The 18,621-nt window shown below is 43.5% G+C and overlaps 1 protein-coding gene across 1 annotated transcript in view; it reads left to right on the forward strand.

The window, feature by feature from the left end:
* LOC121546563 (neurotensin receptor type 1-like) overlaps positions 1 to 12,712 on the forward strand; it is a 53,406-nt gene extending 40,694 nt beyond the window's left edge. The window contains exons 3-4 of the mRNA XM_041857816.1: positions 8,429 to 8,510; positions 12,203 to 12,712. Of these exons, the coding sequence (XP_041713750.1) occupies positions 8,429 to 8,510; positions 12,203 to 12,452 (332 nt within the window). The 3' untranslated portion in view covers positions 12,453 to 12,712. The remainder of the gene's footprint in view (positions 1 to 8,428; positions 8,511 to 12,202) is intronic.
* The last annotated feature ends 5,909 nt before the right edge of the window (positions 12,713 to 18,621 follow it).

The following is an 18,621-nucleotide window of genomic DNA, read 5'->3' on the forward strand; positions in this document are numbered from 1 at the left end:
ATCCGGCAGGGAATGGATGTTAGGCCAGAGCCTAAGAAGGGTGATGATCAGGACCAGGTGTGCAGATTGCTGATGGGATGCAGGTGCGGAAATCAAGAGAGCTCCCCGGAGCGTTCCCGAACCCTCGGGAAACTGGAGATCACGAACAGAAAAACTAGTCACCAGACAGGACCCGACTCAGACTGCCGGGATCGTTACATGGACAGTGAAGGTAGAACTTTTAATTTGTCTCTAGACTCCAGCATTTTGGATTTCAGATCAAATGTTTTATATGAGGCGACAGTACAGAATATCACCTTTTGAGGGTGTTTTTATCTGTTTTATAGAAGATATATGATGGCGCCGACGGAGAAAGCCAACATCTTACGAGTTCCAACTCGACTTAACTATTTAGTGACTTTTTTCGTGTTTATACTATTTTCACATATGACCGCTAAGCACTTTTGGACATTGATTTTGACCTCAAATCTGACTTCAACTCCGACTCAGCTCTTCCTTTGTTCACTCCGGATGCTATTCCTTTGTTTTGTTAGCTACCAAAACGCAGCAGGCGTAGACACGCTAGATGGACTGGCATCCAACCGGCAATCCCCTCTGTTTTATTGGCAAATGTCCAATCACTCGAGAATAAGATGGAAGACCTTCGTTCGAGAGTCTCTTATCAGAGAGACTTGAAAAACTGCAATATTATATGCCTTGCAGAAACCTGGCTGGCTCAATTTATGAACATAGAACTCAGTGGTTCCTCCATGCAGCGGTACGATCAGGCAAAGGCGGCCTCGGGCAAGTCCAAAGGGGGAGGGGTGTGACACTTCATAAACAACAACTGGTGCGCTGCTTCCAGTGTGAAGAAAATATTGTGCTTTTGCTCACCTGATATAGAATACCTCATGGTAAGCTGCAGACCCTTTTATCTACCAAGAGAGTTCTCATCCATAATCATCACGGCTATCTACGTCCCTCCACAAGCCAACACCACTTTGGCACGCAACAAACTGTATGGGGCCATAAACAAACAAGAAACCACACACCCAGAGGCAGCATTTCTGGTGGGCAGAGACTTTAACGAGGGGAGACTTAAAACCGTTCTACCTCACTTCTACCAACACGTCTCCTATGCCACTAGGGGCGCTAAAACTCTAGACCACTTTTATTCTACCCACAGAAACGCATACAAGGCCCTCCCTCGCCCTCTTTTGGAAAATCAGACCATGACTCTATCGTCCTGCCTTCTGTTTACATACAAAAGCTCAAAAAGGAAGTACCAGTGACGCGCTCAATATGGAAGTGGTCCAATGAAGCAGATGCAATGCTACAAGATTGTTTTGCTAGTACATACTAGGATGTGTTCCAGGATTCATCCGATAGCATTGAGGAGTTTGCTTACAAAGAACGGGACACGCATATGGACGCATACAAAAAGCCAGCTACGACCTCCGACGAAACATCAAACATACAAAAGGACAATATAGGATAAAGTTGGAGCCTATAACACCATCTCCGACACTCATCGCATGTGGCAGGACTTGCAGACGATAACAGATTACAAAGGGAAACCCAGTCGTGAGATGCCCAGTGATGCAGAACTCCCAAACGAGCAAAATGCCTTTTATGCTCGCTTCAAGGAAAACAACACCGAGTCCTGCATGAAAGCCCCTGTTCCAAATGACTGTGTGATCTCGCTCTCCGTGGCCAGTGTGAGTAAAACATTTTAAGCCGGTTATCACTCGCAAGGCCGCCTCATCATTATACCAGGGCGCGTTCTCAGAGCATGCGCAGACCAGTTGGCAAATGTCTTCACGGACATTTTTTAACTATTCTTTTCTCAGTTGGTAATCCCAACATGTTTCAAGCTGACCACTGTTGTCCCTGTTCCCAAGAACTCCAAAGTAACCTGCCTAAATGACTATCGCCCTGTAGCACTCACATGTAATTATGAAGTGTTTTGAAAGGCTGGTCATGACACACATCAACACCATCTTTCCAGACACCAACATTCCAATTTACATTCCGCCCCAATAGATCCACAGATGACGCAATCTAAATTGCACTTCACACTGCCCTCTCACACCTGGACAAGAGGGGAAATAACTATGTGATAATGCTGTTCATAGACTACAGCACGGTGTTCAACACCATAATCCCCTCCAAGCTCATCACTAAGCTCGGGACCCTGGGACTGAACACCTCCCTTTGCAACAGCATCCTGGACTTCCTGACGGGCCGGCCCCAGGTGGAGAGGGTAGGCAACAACACCTCCGCCATGCTGACCCACAAGACCCCTCAGGGGTGCGTGCTTAGTCCACTCCTATACTCCCTGTTCACCCATGACTGGGTGGCCACGTACGACTCCAACACCATCATCAAGTTTGCTGACGACACAACGGTGGTAGACCTGATCACCGATGGCAATGAGACAGCCTACAGGGAGGAGGTCAGAGACTTGCCAGTGTGGTGCCAGGACAACAACCTCTCCCTCAACGTCAATAAGACCAAGGAGCTGATCGTGGACTACAGGAGAAAGAGGGGAGAGCATGCCTCCATCCACATCAACAGGGCTGTGGTGGAGCAGGTCGAGAGCTTCAAGTTCCTTGGTGTCCACATCCCTAAGCGCCTCTTCCCCTTCAGGAGGCTGAAAATATTTGGCATAGGCACTCAGATCCTCAAATAGTTATACAGCTGCACCATCGAGAGCATCTTGACTGGCTGCATCACCGCTTGGTATGGTAAATGCACCGCCCTCGACCGCAAAGAGCTACAGAGGGTGGTGCAGATGACCCAGTACATCACTGGGGCAGAGCTCCCTGCCATCCAGGACCTCTATATCAGGAGGTGTCAGAGGAAGGCTCAAAAAAATTGACAAAGACTTCAGCCACCCAAGCTCTAGACTGTTCACTCTGCTACCGTCCGGCAAACGGTACCGGTGCATCGGCTCTCGAACCAATAGGCTTTGAGACAGCTTCGATCCCCAAGCCTTAAGATAACGTATTGTGTCATTTTAGAGTCACTTGTATTGTAAATAAGAATAACATATGTTTCTGAACTCTTCTACATTAAAGGAAAACTCCACCCAAAAACTATATTTTGGTATTTGTTTCATTAGTCCATTGTTGACATAGTCCCAAAATGTTTTACTTGTCAGCAATCAAGTTTTCAAGATATGCATTTTGCATCATATGGGGATGATTTCTGTGTTTTTTAAATGTATATATCTTAAAAACGTAATTACTGACAAGCAAAAGTTATTGGGCACAAAATAATCTGAAACAAAACCAAAACAAACTGCAAATGCATCCAACACGTTTGTAAAGCTTGATGTAGTCATTGTGTTCTAGGAATATGGGACCAAATGGAACCAAATACTAAACATTTGACTAAATGTAATCCACTATAAGGGAATTTGTCTAAATATTATAACACCTTCAAATGGGGGGACTAGATACATAAAGTGCTTTCATTTCTAAACTATAAATGAGCTATGTATGAAAATAAAAGGTGACAGGAAGCCAAGTTAGAGCTCTGTGTGACGTTCACAGCGGTGGGGGCAGAAGTTTTTATAAAGAGAGACATTTAGAAGATATCCTCATTTTCTCTCACACTACACATACAAAAAATGTATTTTACTGTTATAAAGTGAAATCTTATTGTTAATCGTTTTATAATTTGAGTATACTATATTTGGAAAGCATATAAGTAATTTCAAGCTTTATTCATACAGTTTTGTTGAATTGGAAATACATCATAAAAAAATATTTCATATTTTCATATTTGTATCATATTTGTTCTGTGTACTTGAGCTTGTGTCCTCAAAAGTGACTACACCTCAGCAATGTATAAACAAAAATTACCAGAAAGGTCAGATTTTATGCCACATTTCTACTTATTGTTTATGGCCGTCTCATGATAACTAGTTACTTTTTGGGATTCTGTAGATTACATTTTAGATTACATTTAGTTACATTTAAGTGGTTTTAAACGTTTAAGCTTCCCTGTCCAAATAAATACATAGGGGAGTGTAGTGGTACATCAAGCCCATTACTGTTGCCACTTAACCTTGGTAGCAGACATTATTAAGACATTGCACACACTAGCTCTGGCCTGTCACTCCTGGCTCTTATTGCAGTCCCCCTGCATGACAGGAGAAGGGGGAAAGCCTGTGCTTGATGGCAATCACAGAGCGAAACTAAGTGTACTTAATGTGAGTTAATGTGTGTGTAGTGGCGATTCTAAAAGCCACTTCCTTAGACGCCAACAGTTTGAGTTAATGCGTGTGTAAGAGTGTGTTCATAATTTTGTTGCATTTGTCTCTTTCCCCCCGGCACCAAAGGACAGGTCAAAGGTCAAAGTGGGCCGAGCTATTTCTCTGGCCAACTTAGATCAATCTTACACTCAGGTCCACAACTAAACTTTTAGGGTGCTGTAGATTTATTCATGTTAGAAACAGGGATCCCCCCCACACTTTCCTGCATATTACATCATGGATAGAGTTGGAAGTTAACCAACACTGGAGTAAATCAGAGGGCTTAATCACTGTACAAGTATATCCAGTCTGAATCTTTCCGAGACGAGTCAATGAGAAGTTAACCAAACAGTTTTACTCTTTAATGTTTGCTCTGTGTTAATGTGCTGGTGTGCATTTCTGCTGCTCCATGCTAACGGGTTGGATGGTGGGGTTAAATAGGCTGGACCCACTGGGCACACACTGGTTGAATCAACATTGTTTCCGTGTAATTTCAATGAAATTGCATTGAATAAACCAGCCAGGTCACCCTTGATACAAGTCAGTATTCGACATCCATCCATGTCTGAGGACATTGGAAGATGACATAGAAACCGGCCACTAGGGGCAACAGTGAGCACTGTTACGTTCAAGTAGGTTTCGGTTTTGCGAGGGCGTTGTGAATGGGGATGGCAGATGCCTCTAGATTCCGAAGGTTGCATGTTCAAATCCAGCAATACAAACTTGTTATAGAAATGTTTGTTTTAAACCTGTCCCAAACCTTAACCCTTACCTTAACCATTTGGAGTTAATGCCTGACCTTAAGATTTCGGAGTCAATGCCTAAACTTAACGTTAACCTTAAAAATGTGGAGTTAATGCCTAAATTTAACCTTAAACACTTATACATTTGACGTTTGCAACAACTTCCAAATTTGACGTGTGAGAAACATGGATGAACGTCTAATTCTGACGTGACATTATGAGAGCTAGTTGGAATAAAGGTGGAATAGACGTTGACTTGATGTATGTGCCCAGTGGGGAGCCACTGTGGAGCTCCACATGCTATCACTGTTCAGGCAGACTTGGAGACAGACAGACAGCACTCCGACTGATACAAAACCACGGCGAGACTCCCTTTCTCCCCGCTCCACCGTCTCTTTCATGTGCTAAAGAGCCAATATGAGAAAGACACAGACACATTTGTAAAGGCAAGACAATGAAACCTGCATCTTTCAAAGACCAAAAGCGCTCTTCGCTGAATACTGTATTGTAGAATTTCCACGGAAATGCGTCTTGCAAGCTGAGAATTCCACCACTGACCTAATGGATACAATTCCCTTGTTATCACACAGACCAGCGTCATTGCTATAGCAACTGATTTCCCATTGTGAAAGCAAAGGTAGCCATCCATTCAGATATGCAAGTTTGCTAATTAGACAGTTCTGTTACCTTAACAATAAGATGAAGGTGCACATGCACAGAAACGGTGCATATTCTGTTAACTTGATCCACTATTTGATGGAACTGCTAGCTGATAATCACATTTACGTCATTTTAGCATACACTCTTATCCAGAGCAACTTACAGTTAGCGAGTGCATACATTTTTCATACTGGCCCCCCCGTGGGAATTGAACTCACAACCATGGATTTGCAAGCGCCATGCTCTCCCAACTGAGCTACAGGAGGGCTCATATAACAGTTATCACAATTATATTTGTTCTCCGAGATTCAGGTTTTGTCACTGTTCTTGCTGTCAGATTATTAAGAACTAAATATAAAGCATATATTTGAGTGGATTTAAAAGCAGCCGTGTTTAATTGTGGTATACAAATACAATAAGATTGACAATAATAAGGCTTCAGACAGCATCTCTAATTGTCCTTTATGGTCCATGACTAAAGCCAGGGCTCTGATTTAACCAGGCTATGACACAGCCAATGACACATAGTCTAATGGACAACCGTCTATGGTAACATTTCAACCCTCGCAATTATTTAATTATTTTGCAATTTAGACCCTAGATCAGCACTCACCAACACTAATGTTGGCACCTAGAACCACATTTCAGAGACTAGCCAAAACACCAAACTTGATTTGAAAATGTAAAGTCATTTTCGTAAGGGGACAAACTTTTTTTTGTTGCTCTGGTTCACAGTGAGCGGAATTCAGATTACCAAACTTTAGAGAACGTCTAAAAAACATTAAACTGCTTTCATGGACCACATCATTCAGGGCGGCCAGTGTGTGGTTTGGACTGAGAGCAGGTTTGAAACCCTACAGCCTGTATTTATCATGACAAATGAGCTTCCCTTGGACTCTGACGGCTGCTTGATTGCCAGTGAAGAGCAAACCAGTCACACAGAGCTTTTGCCGTCACCGCGGGGGTGTGTGTGTGTTCCGCACAGACTGAGACCGAAATATCACAGCTGCAAAAAGCAGGCTGATGAGCTAAACGTTGACATTTTAGCAAATATGGTAGAACCTTTGGTGTTAGGATAGAAAAATAAGTCATAATATTTACCGTTATAACTTCATTATAATTTACCAATCTATTTATATTGCATACAAGTAATAGTTCTAGTGATTACAGCGGTAGTGATTGTAATGAAAACGGTTTGCTGTGCAGTATTTGCTCTCTAGTGTCAAGAGGATTTGAGAGTGGTGTTTGACAGTGCCATGTGATAAATAGTAAAGTAGTGATAGGCTATCTGAAAAGGTCATATCCCCATGAATCACAGGGTAATGTCAGGTATGAGGCAGAACGAGACTTCCTCATTTAGATTAGGACAGGAGAGGCTAAGACCATGTCTGTGATACATCATATAAACATCCTGGTTCCATAGATCATGTCTGTGATACATCATATAAACATCCTGGTTCCATAGATCATGTCTGTGATACATCATATAAACATCCTGGTTCCATAGATCATGTCTGTGATACATCATATAAACATCCTGGTTCCATAGATCATTGACTTCCTTTAGAACCTTCAGGAGAGCGTTCTTTTTCAATTTAAATTCCACAGAGGCTTGAAAGGTTGCCCTTTAATTAACCTCTGACCTTTCACCTGTCGTAACCTCTCACCACCTCAGTCAGCCTTGTTTAATACCTTTGGACAGCAGACTGTCCAGCCTGAACATCATTCAGTGCTTCACTGGAGTGGAGAGGTGAGGTAATAGGATAAATATCAGCATGGACGTCATAATCAATAGAGCGCAAATGGAATCCATGGCAGCGGTTCTTGTCAAGGATCAGGAACAACAACAACAACAACAACAACAACAACAACAACAACAGAACAGGATAGCCCCTGAGCCCAGGTCACCTTGGGAGTGCAACACGCAGAGGAGATGAGAGAGAACTGAATAGTACTGAATAATACTGAATAGAATTGAATAGTACCACATTAATCATAGATCGAAGCCAATCCCAGAGCATGCTTAGTTTACCATGATTGAGCATGAGATAGCATTTTTCTTTTATTTGTTTTATTATTTTGTGTGTATTTTTTGCTGGTTTCAATGACAGTGATTTTTACTTTGGGCTTTATGGAGTGGAGTGGAGTGGAGCAGCCCTTTGCTTTTAATGATCAAATAAATTAAATCAATCAAACTAATTTGTTTTTTGCTTTGGTTAATTTAGCGGAATGTTAATTACCTACAGTATACTGCAGTGGTATTATAATACTATACTGCTATTCTAACTGTGAAAGCAATGCTTGTCTCAGATCTGCTGCTGAACCTCATTCAACTGTGCAGGCTTTGATCTGGTTGCCTCCCAAATGGCATTATATTACTGCAAGTGCACTAATTTTGATGAGGACCCATAGGACCCAGGTCAAAAGTAGTGCACTGTATAGGGGATAGGGTACCATTTCAGAGCCTCTGTCTCTGTCTGAATAGTACAATATGTCCTTACCTTAATCTCTTTCTCTCTACCATTCTCTCTCTCTCTCTCTCTCTCTCTCTCTCTCTCTCTCTCTCTCTCTCTCTCTCTCTCTCTCTCTCTCTCTCTCTCTCTCTCTCTCTCTCTCTCTCTCTCTCTCTCTCTCTCTCTCTCTCTCTCTCTCTCTCTCTCTCTCTCTCTCTCTCTCTCTACCATTATCTCTCTCTTGTCTCTCTCTCTCTCTCTCTCTCTCTCTCTCTCTCTCTCTCTCTCTCTCTCTCTCTCTCTCTCTCTCTCTCTCTCTCACTCTCTCTCAGGAGCTGTGGTTGTTGCCTTTGTGGTGTGCTATCTACCCTATTACATACGGCGCCTCATGTACTGCTACGCAGAGTTTACAGAGTGAGTAACATAACACACAGTCCATCTAGCCACCCAGATCAGCCACCCAGTCAGAGGGGAGATCAGCCACCCAGTCAGAGGGGAGATCAGTCATCCAGTCAGAGGGGAGATCAGCCACCCAGTCAGAGGGGAGATCAGCCACCCAGTCAGAGGGGAGATCAGCCACCCAGTCAGAGGGGAGATCAGCCACCCAGTCAGAGGGGAGATCAGCCACCCAGTCAGAGGGGAGATCAGTCACCCAGTCAGAGGGGAGATCAGCCACCCAGTCAGAGGGGAGATCAGCCACCCAGTCAGAGGGGAGATCAGTCACCCAGTCAGAGGGGAGATCAGCCACCCAGTCAGAGGGGAGATCAGCCATCCAGTCAGAGGGGAGATCAGCCACCCAGTCAGAGGGGAGATCAGCCACGCACTCAGAGGGGAGATCAGCCACCCAGTCAGAGGGGAGATCAGTCATCCAGTCAGAGGGGAGATCAGTCACCCAGTCAGAGGGGAGATCAGCCACCCAGTCAGAGGGGAGATCAGCCACCCAGTCAGAGGGGAGATCAGCCACCCAGTCAGAGGGGAGATCAGCCATCCAGTCAGAGGGGAGATCAGCCACCCAGTCAGAGGGGAGATCAGTCACCCAGTCAGAGGGGAGATCAGTCATCCAGTCAGAGGGGAGATCAGCCACCCAGTCAGAGGGGAGATCAGTCACCCAGTCAGAGGGGAGATCAGCCACCCAGTCAGAGGGGAGATCAGCCACCCAGTCAGAGGGGAGATCAGCCACCCAGTCAGAGGGGAGATCAGCCATCCAGTCAGAGGGGAGATCAGCCATCCAGTCAGAGGGGAGATCAGCCATCCAGTCAGAGGGGAGATCAGCCATCCAGTCAGAGGGGAGATCAGCCACGCACTCAGAGGGGAGATCAGCCACCCAGTCAGAGGGGAGATCAGCCATCCAGTCAGAGGGGAGATCAGCCACCCAGTCAGAGGGGAGATCAGCCAGCCAGAGTACAGTCGTGGTCAAAGGTTTTGAGAATGACACAAATATTAATTTTCACAAAGTCTGCTGCCTCAGTTTTTATGATGGCAATTTGCATACACTCCAGAATGTTATGAAGAGTGATCAGATGAATTGCAATTAATTGCAAAGTCCCTCTGGATGGCCTGGTGTCAAGAAGGGCAGCGAGGAAGCCACTTCTCTCCAGGAAAAACATCAGGGACAATGCCTTTTCCAGCATGATGGAGCACCTTGCCATTAAGCAAAAGTGATAACTAAGTGGCTCGGGGAACAAAACATTGATATTTTGGGTCCATGGCCAGGAAACTCCCCAGACCTTAATCCCATTGAGAACTTGTGGTCAATCCTCAAGAGGCGGGTGGACAAACAAAAACCCACAAATTCTGACAAACTCCAAGCATTGATTATGCAAGAATGGGCTGCCATCAGTCAGGATGTGGCCCAGAAGTTAATTGACAGCATGCCAGGGCGGATTGCAGAGGTCTTGAAAAAGAAGGGTCAACACTGCAAATAGTGACTCTTTGCATAAACTTAATGTAATTGTCAAGAAAAGCCTTTGACACTTATTGAATGCTTGTAATTATACTTCAGTATACCATAGTAACATCTGACAAAAATATCTAAAAACACTGAAGCAGCAAACTTTGTGAAGACCAATATTTGTGTCATTCTCAAAACTTTTGACCACGACTGAACATAGATCTCCCTGATCAAATTAGCATAACTTGTCAGAGTGATCAGAGCGAGAGCTTTAGCTAAGTCTTTCTCTCTCTCTCTCTCTCTCTCTCCCTCTCTCTCTCTCTCTCTCTCTCTCTCTCCTCTCTCTCTCTCTCTCCCTCTCTCTCTCACTCTCTCTCTCTCTCCTCTCTCTCTCTCTCTCTCTCTCTCTCCCTCTCTCTCTCTCTCTCTCTCTCTCTCTCTCTCTCTCTCTCTCTCTCTCCCTCTCTCTCTCTCTCTCTCTCTCTCCCTCTCTCTCTCTCTCTCTCTCTCTCCTCTCTCTCTCTCTCTCTCTCTCTCTCTCTCTCTCTCTCTCACTCTCTCTCTCTCTCTCTCTCTCTCTCTCTCTCTCTCTCTCTCTCTCTCTCTCTCTCTCTCTCTCTCTCTCTCTCTCTCTCTCTCTCTCTCTCTCTCTCTCTCTCTCTCTCTCTCTCTCTCTCTCTCTCTCTCTCCCTCTCTCTCTCTCTCTCTCTCTCTCTCTCTTTCTCTCTCTCTCGATTGCCTGACTACACTCACAATATATTGTTTCCTTAATTGAACCAAACGTACACCATTGATTAAATGATTCCAGAAGGGAGGATTCAATTATTCCAAAGCTAAGGAAGCACATCCGAGATACAATTAAAACAAAACTTTACAACTGGATTGTGATGTCATGCTGTCGGCAAAAAACTCCAGTCCACCTGAACAGACTGAAATCTCAGCAATTGTTTTTTAAAGCTCTTAAACTAAAAGGACATTATCATAATTTTCACAATTACAGAGTGTTATTTCAACATCATAGAGTGAAAATATCTTTCTTTTTTTAAAACAGGAAAATCTAGTTTTTGAGTGCACTGCCACTTTAAGTGGTGTACACTCACCATGCTGAGAGAGACTTTCTACCCCTCCAGCTTTGTCTACGTCAGAGCCAGGAGAAGTAAGAGCAGCGATTTCATTGCTGCATACGAGCGTAGAGTATAGCATCTCTGTGGAGAGTTGTGGCCTACATTCAGAGATGCCAGTATGATAAGTGAGACAGAAAGTAAAGACCCAGAGAGAGAACAAGATGGGAGTGCTGCTAGGTTAACCACCCTTCTCAGCTCCTGGAAGTGTCTGTATTAACTTTAGGGTTAGGGTTAGGGTTTTGGTAGCCTGATATGCTTCACAGGTGTACGTCACCCCTTTATCATCTGAGACCTAGTGCTCATTGTGAACACATCTGTCTTGGAGAGGACGGTAGGAAAACATTTGGTCCACAATCTTGTGGTTTATAAAGTGGAAAACTACCAGCAAACAATTATCTTTATTTACAATGACATGTTAGTTGACATGTTGGTATAAAAAACACTGATTCTTCATTCCTGTACTCCCTTCCTCCCCCCACTTCCTCCTCCCCCCACCTCCTCCCCCCCCACCTCCTCCCTCCCCCCCCCACCTCCTCCCTCTTCCCCCCACCTCCTCCCACCTCCCCCACCTCCCCCCACCTCCTCCCCACCACCTCCCCACCACCTCCCCCCACCTCCTCCCCCCTCCCCCCACCTCCTCCCTCTTCCCCCCACCTCCTCCCACCTCCCCCACCTCCCCCCACCTCCTCCCCACAACCTCCCCCCACCTCCTCCCACCTTCCTGTGCTCCTCTCCTCCCACCTCCCCACCTCCTCCCTCCCTCCCCCCCACCTCCACCCACCTCCCTGTGCTCCCCTCCTCCCCCACCTCCTTCCCCTACCTCCTCCCACCTCCTCCCACCTCCCTGTGCTCTCCTCCTCCCACCTCCCTGTGCTCCCCCTCCTCCCTCCTCCCCCCCACCTCCCCCCACCTCCTCCCACCTCCCCCCACCTCCTCCCACCTCCTCCCACCTCCTCCCACCTCCCGCCACCTTCCCCCCACCTCCTCCCACCTCCCCCCACCTCCCTGTGCTCCACACCTCCCACCTCCCCCCCACCTCCTCCCACCTCCCTGTGCTCCCCTCCTCCCACCTCCTCTCACCTCCCCGACAGGGAAGGATATGATTACTATCACTACTTCTTCATGGTGACCAACGTCCTCTTCTACGTGAGCTCAGCCATCAACCCAGTCCTCTACAACCTGGTCTCAGCCAACTACAGGGAGATCTTCTTCAACACGCTCCGCTGCTTCTGCCTGCCGTGTCGCCGCAAGAAACAGAGACGTGTTCTGATCAGACACTCCATCAGCATCTGCAGTAACCACACCTTCTCCTCCAACATCGTCAAGGAGACCGTCTACTGACCACCCCAGAAACACACCCTTGATAACATTCCATTTCAGCACGGCAGTGTATCGAGTCTATTACTCAGTAGGACTCCATGTAGGTGTTATGGGTCCCTGGCACTGTGAATCACTAACACGTGCTACATACACACAAACAATATCCAAAACGTGATATATTGGTGCGATCATTTGTAGAAAATAAAGATAAAGAAAGAAAGAAAGATTAAGGACTTAGTTCACCCAAATTACAAAATGACATTGGTTTCCTATGAGCAGTCTATGGACAAAGTATGACAGCAATCCATGCTTTTTTTTTGTTTCCACGTGCTAACATTTTAGCATTTGTGGCTCAAATCCCATTCAATTCATGGAACCGTTATTAGCATCTGTAGCGCATCATGTTCAAATCATATATGTGACTTTGTTGAGCTTCACAATAAATGTTGGGCACTTTTGAAAAATGCTAATATCGGTCTGATGACTGCAATGGGATTTGTACCACAAATGCTAAAACGTTAGCATGTGGAAACAGTGCCAGGGGAAAAGCATGAATTTACATAATACCTTGTCCATTGACTGTTTACAGGGTAAGGAAACCAACGTGTCATTTTGTCATTTTGGTAAACCATCCCTTTAAGTGTTGGATATAATAGTATTTAGCACTGTAAATATTGTAAACATGTATGTACATTCAGATTTTTATAGAACTGTCAATGCACACTTGGTTTTATCCACATACAGTAGTTTATGAAATTATATGATGACGGTGAGAACAATCTGCACTTATCAACATACAGTACCAGTCAAAAGTTTGGACACACCTACTCATTCAAGGGTTTTTCTTTATTTGAGAGAATGCCAAGAGTGTGCAAAGCTGTCATCAAGGCAAAGGGTGGCTACTTTGAAGAATCTCAAATGTAAAATATATTTTGGTTTGTTTATCACTTTTTTGGTTACTACATGATTCCATATGTGTTATTTCATAGTTTTGATGTCTTCACTATTACAATGTAGAAAATAGTTTTTAAAAAATGAAGAAAAACCCTTGAATGAGTAGGTGTGTCCAAACTTTTGACTGGTAGTGTATGTCTGGATCTTTGATATTTACCAGGAAACTATACGCTGTGAAATTTACCAGGAAGTGACTGCCCCTCAGCCTTGTCGTCTTTGAACATTGTAGGCTTTCTGAATGTCTTCAATGGGCAAAAACGTAGCGCAATGATCTCCAAGCGCAAAAACTTAGTACATTCATCCAAAAAACACAAATATAATTGTATCTATATATCTTTAAATACATTTTCACAAATGTTATGACATAATCGTGAAGCCCATTCAAAAGATAGGACACGTGATACAGAAGCAAAGTTGAAAGGTCAGTTGCTTTCACAGGTTATTATCATTTCTCTCGGACTATTAAAAAAAAAAAAAGAGACAGAGAATGATGGTCAAATGAACCACAAAGTGTTATCTGCTGGGGATGTAACGCCAGGAAAGGGTATTGATCATAACAGCATCTCTGGCCTTGCTATTGTCTGCTCGGGCTGTGAGCGTTAAAATAAATGCTTAGAGAAGATGTCATATTTCATGAAGAGGAACAACAGATGGCATTTACAGCTAACGGATGGATCAGCTGTGGTGTTGAGCCCTATAGGCTCTTCTAGTATATCAACTGTTGACCCATTACAGCAAACACAGCTGTTTTGTAGCAATGGTGTTGGAATGTTTAGGATTCACCACATCGCTGCACAGATAGGGTCAACAGGTCAAGTAACCAAACATTTTTTCCTACTGAGGCTTGTATCTAACTGTGATTCAACATACCTTTAACAGTGTTTTATTTGAGGTAAGAATGTTTGAGGTTTGTATAAAATTAACCCTACAGTTGTCTTCTGTAGTCAGTCTATGAACTTTGAACCCATAACAAATTATTTTGTAAGATCTGATCTTGATAGAAATGCTGTAACAGAGCCGGCAGGGGTTGAGAGTGAATGGCATGAACAAAATCCAAGATGGCGTTACAAGACAGAGCACTCGATGGACACGATATGGACTCTAGTCTTTGAAGCCTGGAGAGGAGAGAGCTCTGTTGCTGACCTGGATGTAGTCCACAGCACCCTGTCATGACCCCTGAGTGTCTGTACAATACATTGTGTAACGTGGACAATGACAAACGAGTGAGCGATAGAAGAATGGATACAGTGAGTCAGATTCTGAACACACGGTTCCAACGAATCAAACACACTGAAAGAACCAAGGTTGATTAACGTGGATGCGGGAAATAGACAGGATTTTTTGGGGACAAAAGAGGTGAAATAAGTGCATTCGCCTGGAGGGAGGGAGGGAGGGAGGGAGGGAGTGAAGGAAGGCTCACTCTGAAGCGTCCATACGTCAGCATCCACTTCAAGGATGAGAGATAAACCGAATAGAATGAACCAAAGCTCTGCTACATACACACATAAAATATCCAAAACGTGATTTATTGGTGCGATCATTTGTAGAAAATAAAGAGAAAGAAAGAAAGATTAAGGGTTTAGTTCACCCAAATTACAAAATGACATTGGTTTCCTGTAGGCAGTCTATGGACAAAGTATGACAGCCATCCATGCTTTTTTTTTGTTTCCACATGCTAACATTTTAGCATTTGCGGCACAAATCCCATTCAATTCATGGAACCGATATTAGCATTTGTCGCGCATCATGTTCAAATCATATAAATATATCATTGTTTTTTAAAGTTTTTTTTTTTACCTTTATTTAACCAGGTAAGCCAGTTGAGAACAAGTTCTCATTTACAACTGCGACCTGGCCAAGATAAAGCAAAGCAGTGCAATAAATAAAAAAACAGAGTTACATGTGGGGTAAAACAAAACATAAAGTCAATAACACAATAGAAAATCTATATACAGTGTGTGCAAATGTAGTAAGTTATGGAGGTAAGGCAATAAATAGGCCGTAGTGCAAAACAATTACAATTATAATTTAGTATTAACACTGGAGTGATAGATGTGCAGAAGATGATGTGCAGATAGAGATACTGGGGTGCAAATGAGCAAAATAAATAATAATAATAAATAATAATATGCCATTTAGCAGACGCTTTTATCCAAAGCGACTTACAGTCATGCGTGCATACATTTTTTTTTTTTTTGTGTATGGGTGGTCCCGGGGATCGAACCCACTACCTTGGCGTTACAAGCGCCGTGCTCTACCAGCTGAGCTACAGAGGACCACAATGTAAATAACAATATGGGGATGAGGTAGTTGGGTGGGCTAATTACAGATGGGCTGTGTACAGGTGCAGTGATCGGTAAGCTGCTCTGACAACTGATGCTTAAAGATATTATTTTGTATATAATTTTTTTTAATCACACTGGCCCCCCGTGTAGCTCTGTTGGTAGAGCATGGCGCTTGCAACGCCAGGGTTGTGGGTTCGTTTCCCACGGGGGGCCAGTATGATTTATTTTATTTATTTTATTTAGAAAATGTATACACTCACTAACTGTAAGTCGCTCTGGATAAGAGCGTCTGCTAAATGACTAAAATGTAAAAAAAAAATGTAAATAAGTGACTCCAGCTTCAGAGATTTTTGCAGTGACATATACGTGACTTGGAATTCAATTAGTTATTGTAGGCTATGTAAGAGGGGAATGGAATCAGGTCACGAGTAAGGGCACCTGTCCTGGATCTGAAAGGGCTCAAGTCCTTTGGTGGTGCAGCACCAGAAGTAGAGCATCTGTATGGTGCTCCCCATGAGGAGAGGAGAGGAGAGGAGAGGCCACGGTGTGTCACATCTGTCCCCATGCTGAAAGCCCAGTGGGCAGGAGAGGAGAGGAGGCCACAGTGTGTCACATCTGTCCCCATGCTGAAAGCCCAGTGGGCAGGAGAGGAGAGGAGGCCACAGTGTGTCACATCTGTCCCCATGCTGAAAGCCCAGTGGGCAGGAGAGGAGAGGAGGCCACAGTGTGTCACATCTGTCCCCATGCTGAAAGCCCAGTGAGCAGGAGAGGAGAGGAGAGAGGAGTAGGCCACGGTGTGTCACGTCTGCGTGCCCTGACGGAGACAAGGAAAGCACTGAGACAGTCAGGCCAAAGGAAGGTCAGTTATGACAGCGTCAGACAGCGTCACGGTCACTGACTGCTGTCTCACAGAGCACTGAACATCCACCTCAACAGCTTTTAGTTTGACGATAGCCCCTCCAACAACACTGAAATATATCTCCATTTGGACGTTTTAAACAACTTTCAAACAAGACCTGTTTGTGTGTGTGTGTGTGCGTGCGAGCATAAGTGCATGCTGCCTGGTTTCTGAGAGCGTCAGAAATCTCTTATGTGCTTTCATAAGCCCTAATGTTTCCATTTCCTTCACTTTGATGAAAAATATACATTGACAATATTGCAACTGCAATTACCTACTAGAAACAAATTTTTCAGCCAAGGTATCTCTTGACTTCAAAGGGTTTTACGAACAATACAATGCAATGTACTCATAAAGAACGCCAATACACTTTTGTATGTAGCCATGGATGTAGATTGTAGAGGCCCACAAATACAGCCAAAGACACAACAAATATAGTGCATTGATGACAGAGTAGTGCAAGGCTCAGGATATCTAGGTCAAATTGATTCTGACAGGTGCTGATGTTGTACGTATTCATGCAGTTTATCAAAGTAGTTGCTCATGGTGTACACCCCCTGCTGCTTACTGTAAGTCCAGTGCTCTATGCCAATAGTAATGACTTTGTTTTTTGTTTGTATCTTGTGATCTTTTTATTATGGACAATGGACGCTTATTTCTGCTTTGTCAGTTCTATACTGTATAGATGGTTCCGCTATATGTCAGTTCTATACTGTATAGATGGTTCTGCTATATGTCAGTTCTATGCTGTATAGATGGTTCTGCTATATGTCAGTTCTATACTGTATAGATGGTTCTGCTATATGTCAGTTCTATACTGTATAGATGGCTCTGCTATATGTCAGTTCTATACTGTATAGAGGGTTCTGCTATATGTCAGTTCTATACTGTATAGATGGTTCTGCAATATGTCAGTTCTATACTGTATAGATGGTTCTGCTATATGTCAGTTCTATACTGTATAGAGGGTTCCGCTATATGTCAGTTCTATACTGTATAGATGGTTCTGCTATATGTCAGTTCTATACTGTATAGATGGTTCTGCTATATGTCAGTAATATACTGTATAGATGGTTCTGCTATATGTCAGTTCTATACTGTATAGATGGTTCCGCTATATGTCAGTTATATACTGTATAGATGGTTCTGCTATATGTCAGTTCTATACTGTATAGATGGTTCCGCTATATGTCAGTTATATACTGTATAGATGGTTCTGCTATATGTCAGTTCTATACTGTATAGATGGTTCCGCTATATGTCAGTTATATACTGTATAGATGGTTCTGCTATATGTCAGTTCTATACTGTATAGATGGTTCTGCTATATGTCAGTTCTATACTGTATAGATGGTTCCGCTATATGTCAGTTCTATACTGTATAGATGGTTCTGCTATATGTCAGTTCTATACTGTATGGATGGTTCCGCTATATGTCAGTTATATACTGTATAGATGGTTCTGCTATATGTCAGTTATATACTGTATAGATGGTTCCGCTATATGTCAGTTATATACTTTATAGATGGTTCTGCTATATGTCAGTTATATACTGTATAGATGGTTCCGCTATATGTCAGTTATATACTGTATAGATGGTTCTGCTATATGTCAGTTCTATACTGTATAGATGGTTCTGCTATATGTCAGTTCTATACTGTATAGATGGTTCTGCTATATGTCAGTTCTATACTGTATAGAGGGTTCCGCTATATGTCAGTTCTATGCTGTATAGATGGTTCTGCTATATGTCAGTTCTATGCTGTATAGATGGTTCCGCTATATGTCAGTTATATACTGTATAGAGGGTTCTGCTATATGTCAGTTCTATACTGTATAGATGGTTCTGCTATATGTCAGTTCTATGCTGTATAGATGGTTCCGCTATATGTCAGTTATATACTGTATAGAGGATTCTGCTATATGTCAGTTAAATACTGTATAGATGGTTCTGCTATATGTCAGTTCTATGCTGTATAGATGGTTCTGCTATATGTCAGTTCTATACTGTATAGATGGTTCTGCTATATGTCAGTTCTATACTGTATAGATG

Source organism: Coregonus clupeaformis, chromosome 30 (assembly GCF_020615455.1).
Source record: "Coregonus clupeaformis isolate EN_2021a chromosome 30, ASM2061545v1, whole genome shotgun sequence".
Taxonomy (NCBI): Eukaryota; Metazoa; Chordata; class Actinopteri; order Salmoniformes; family Salmonidae; genus Coregonus; species Coregonus clupeaformis.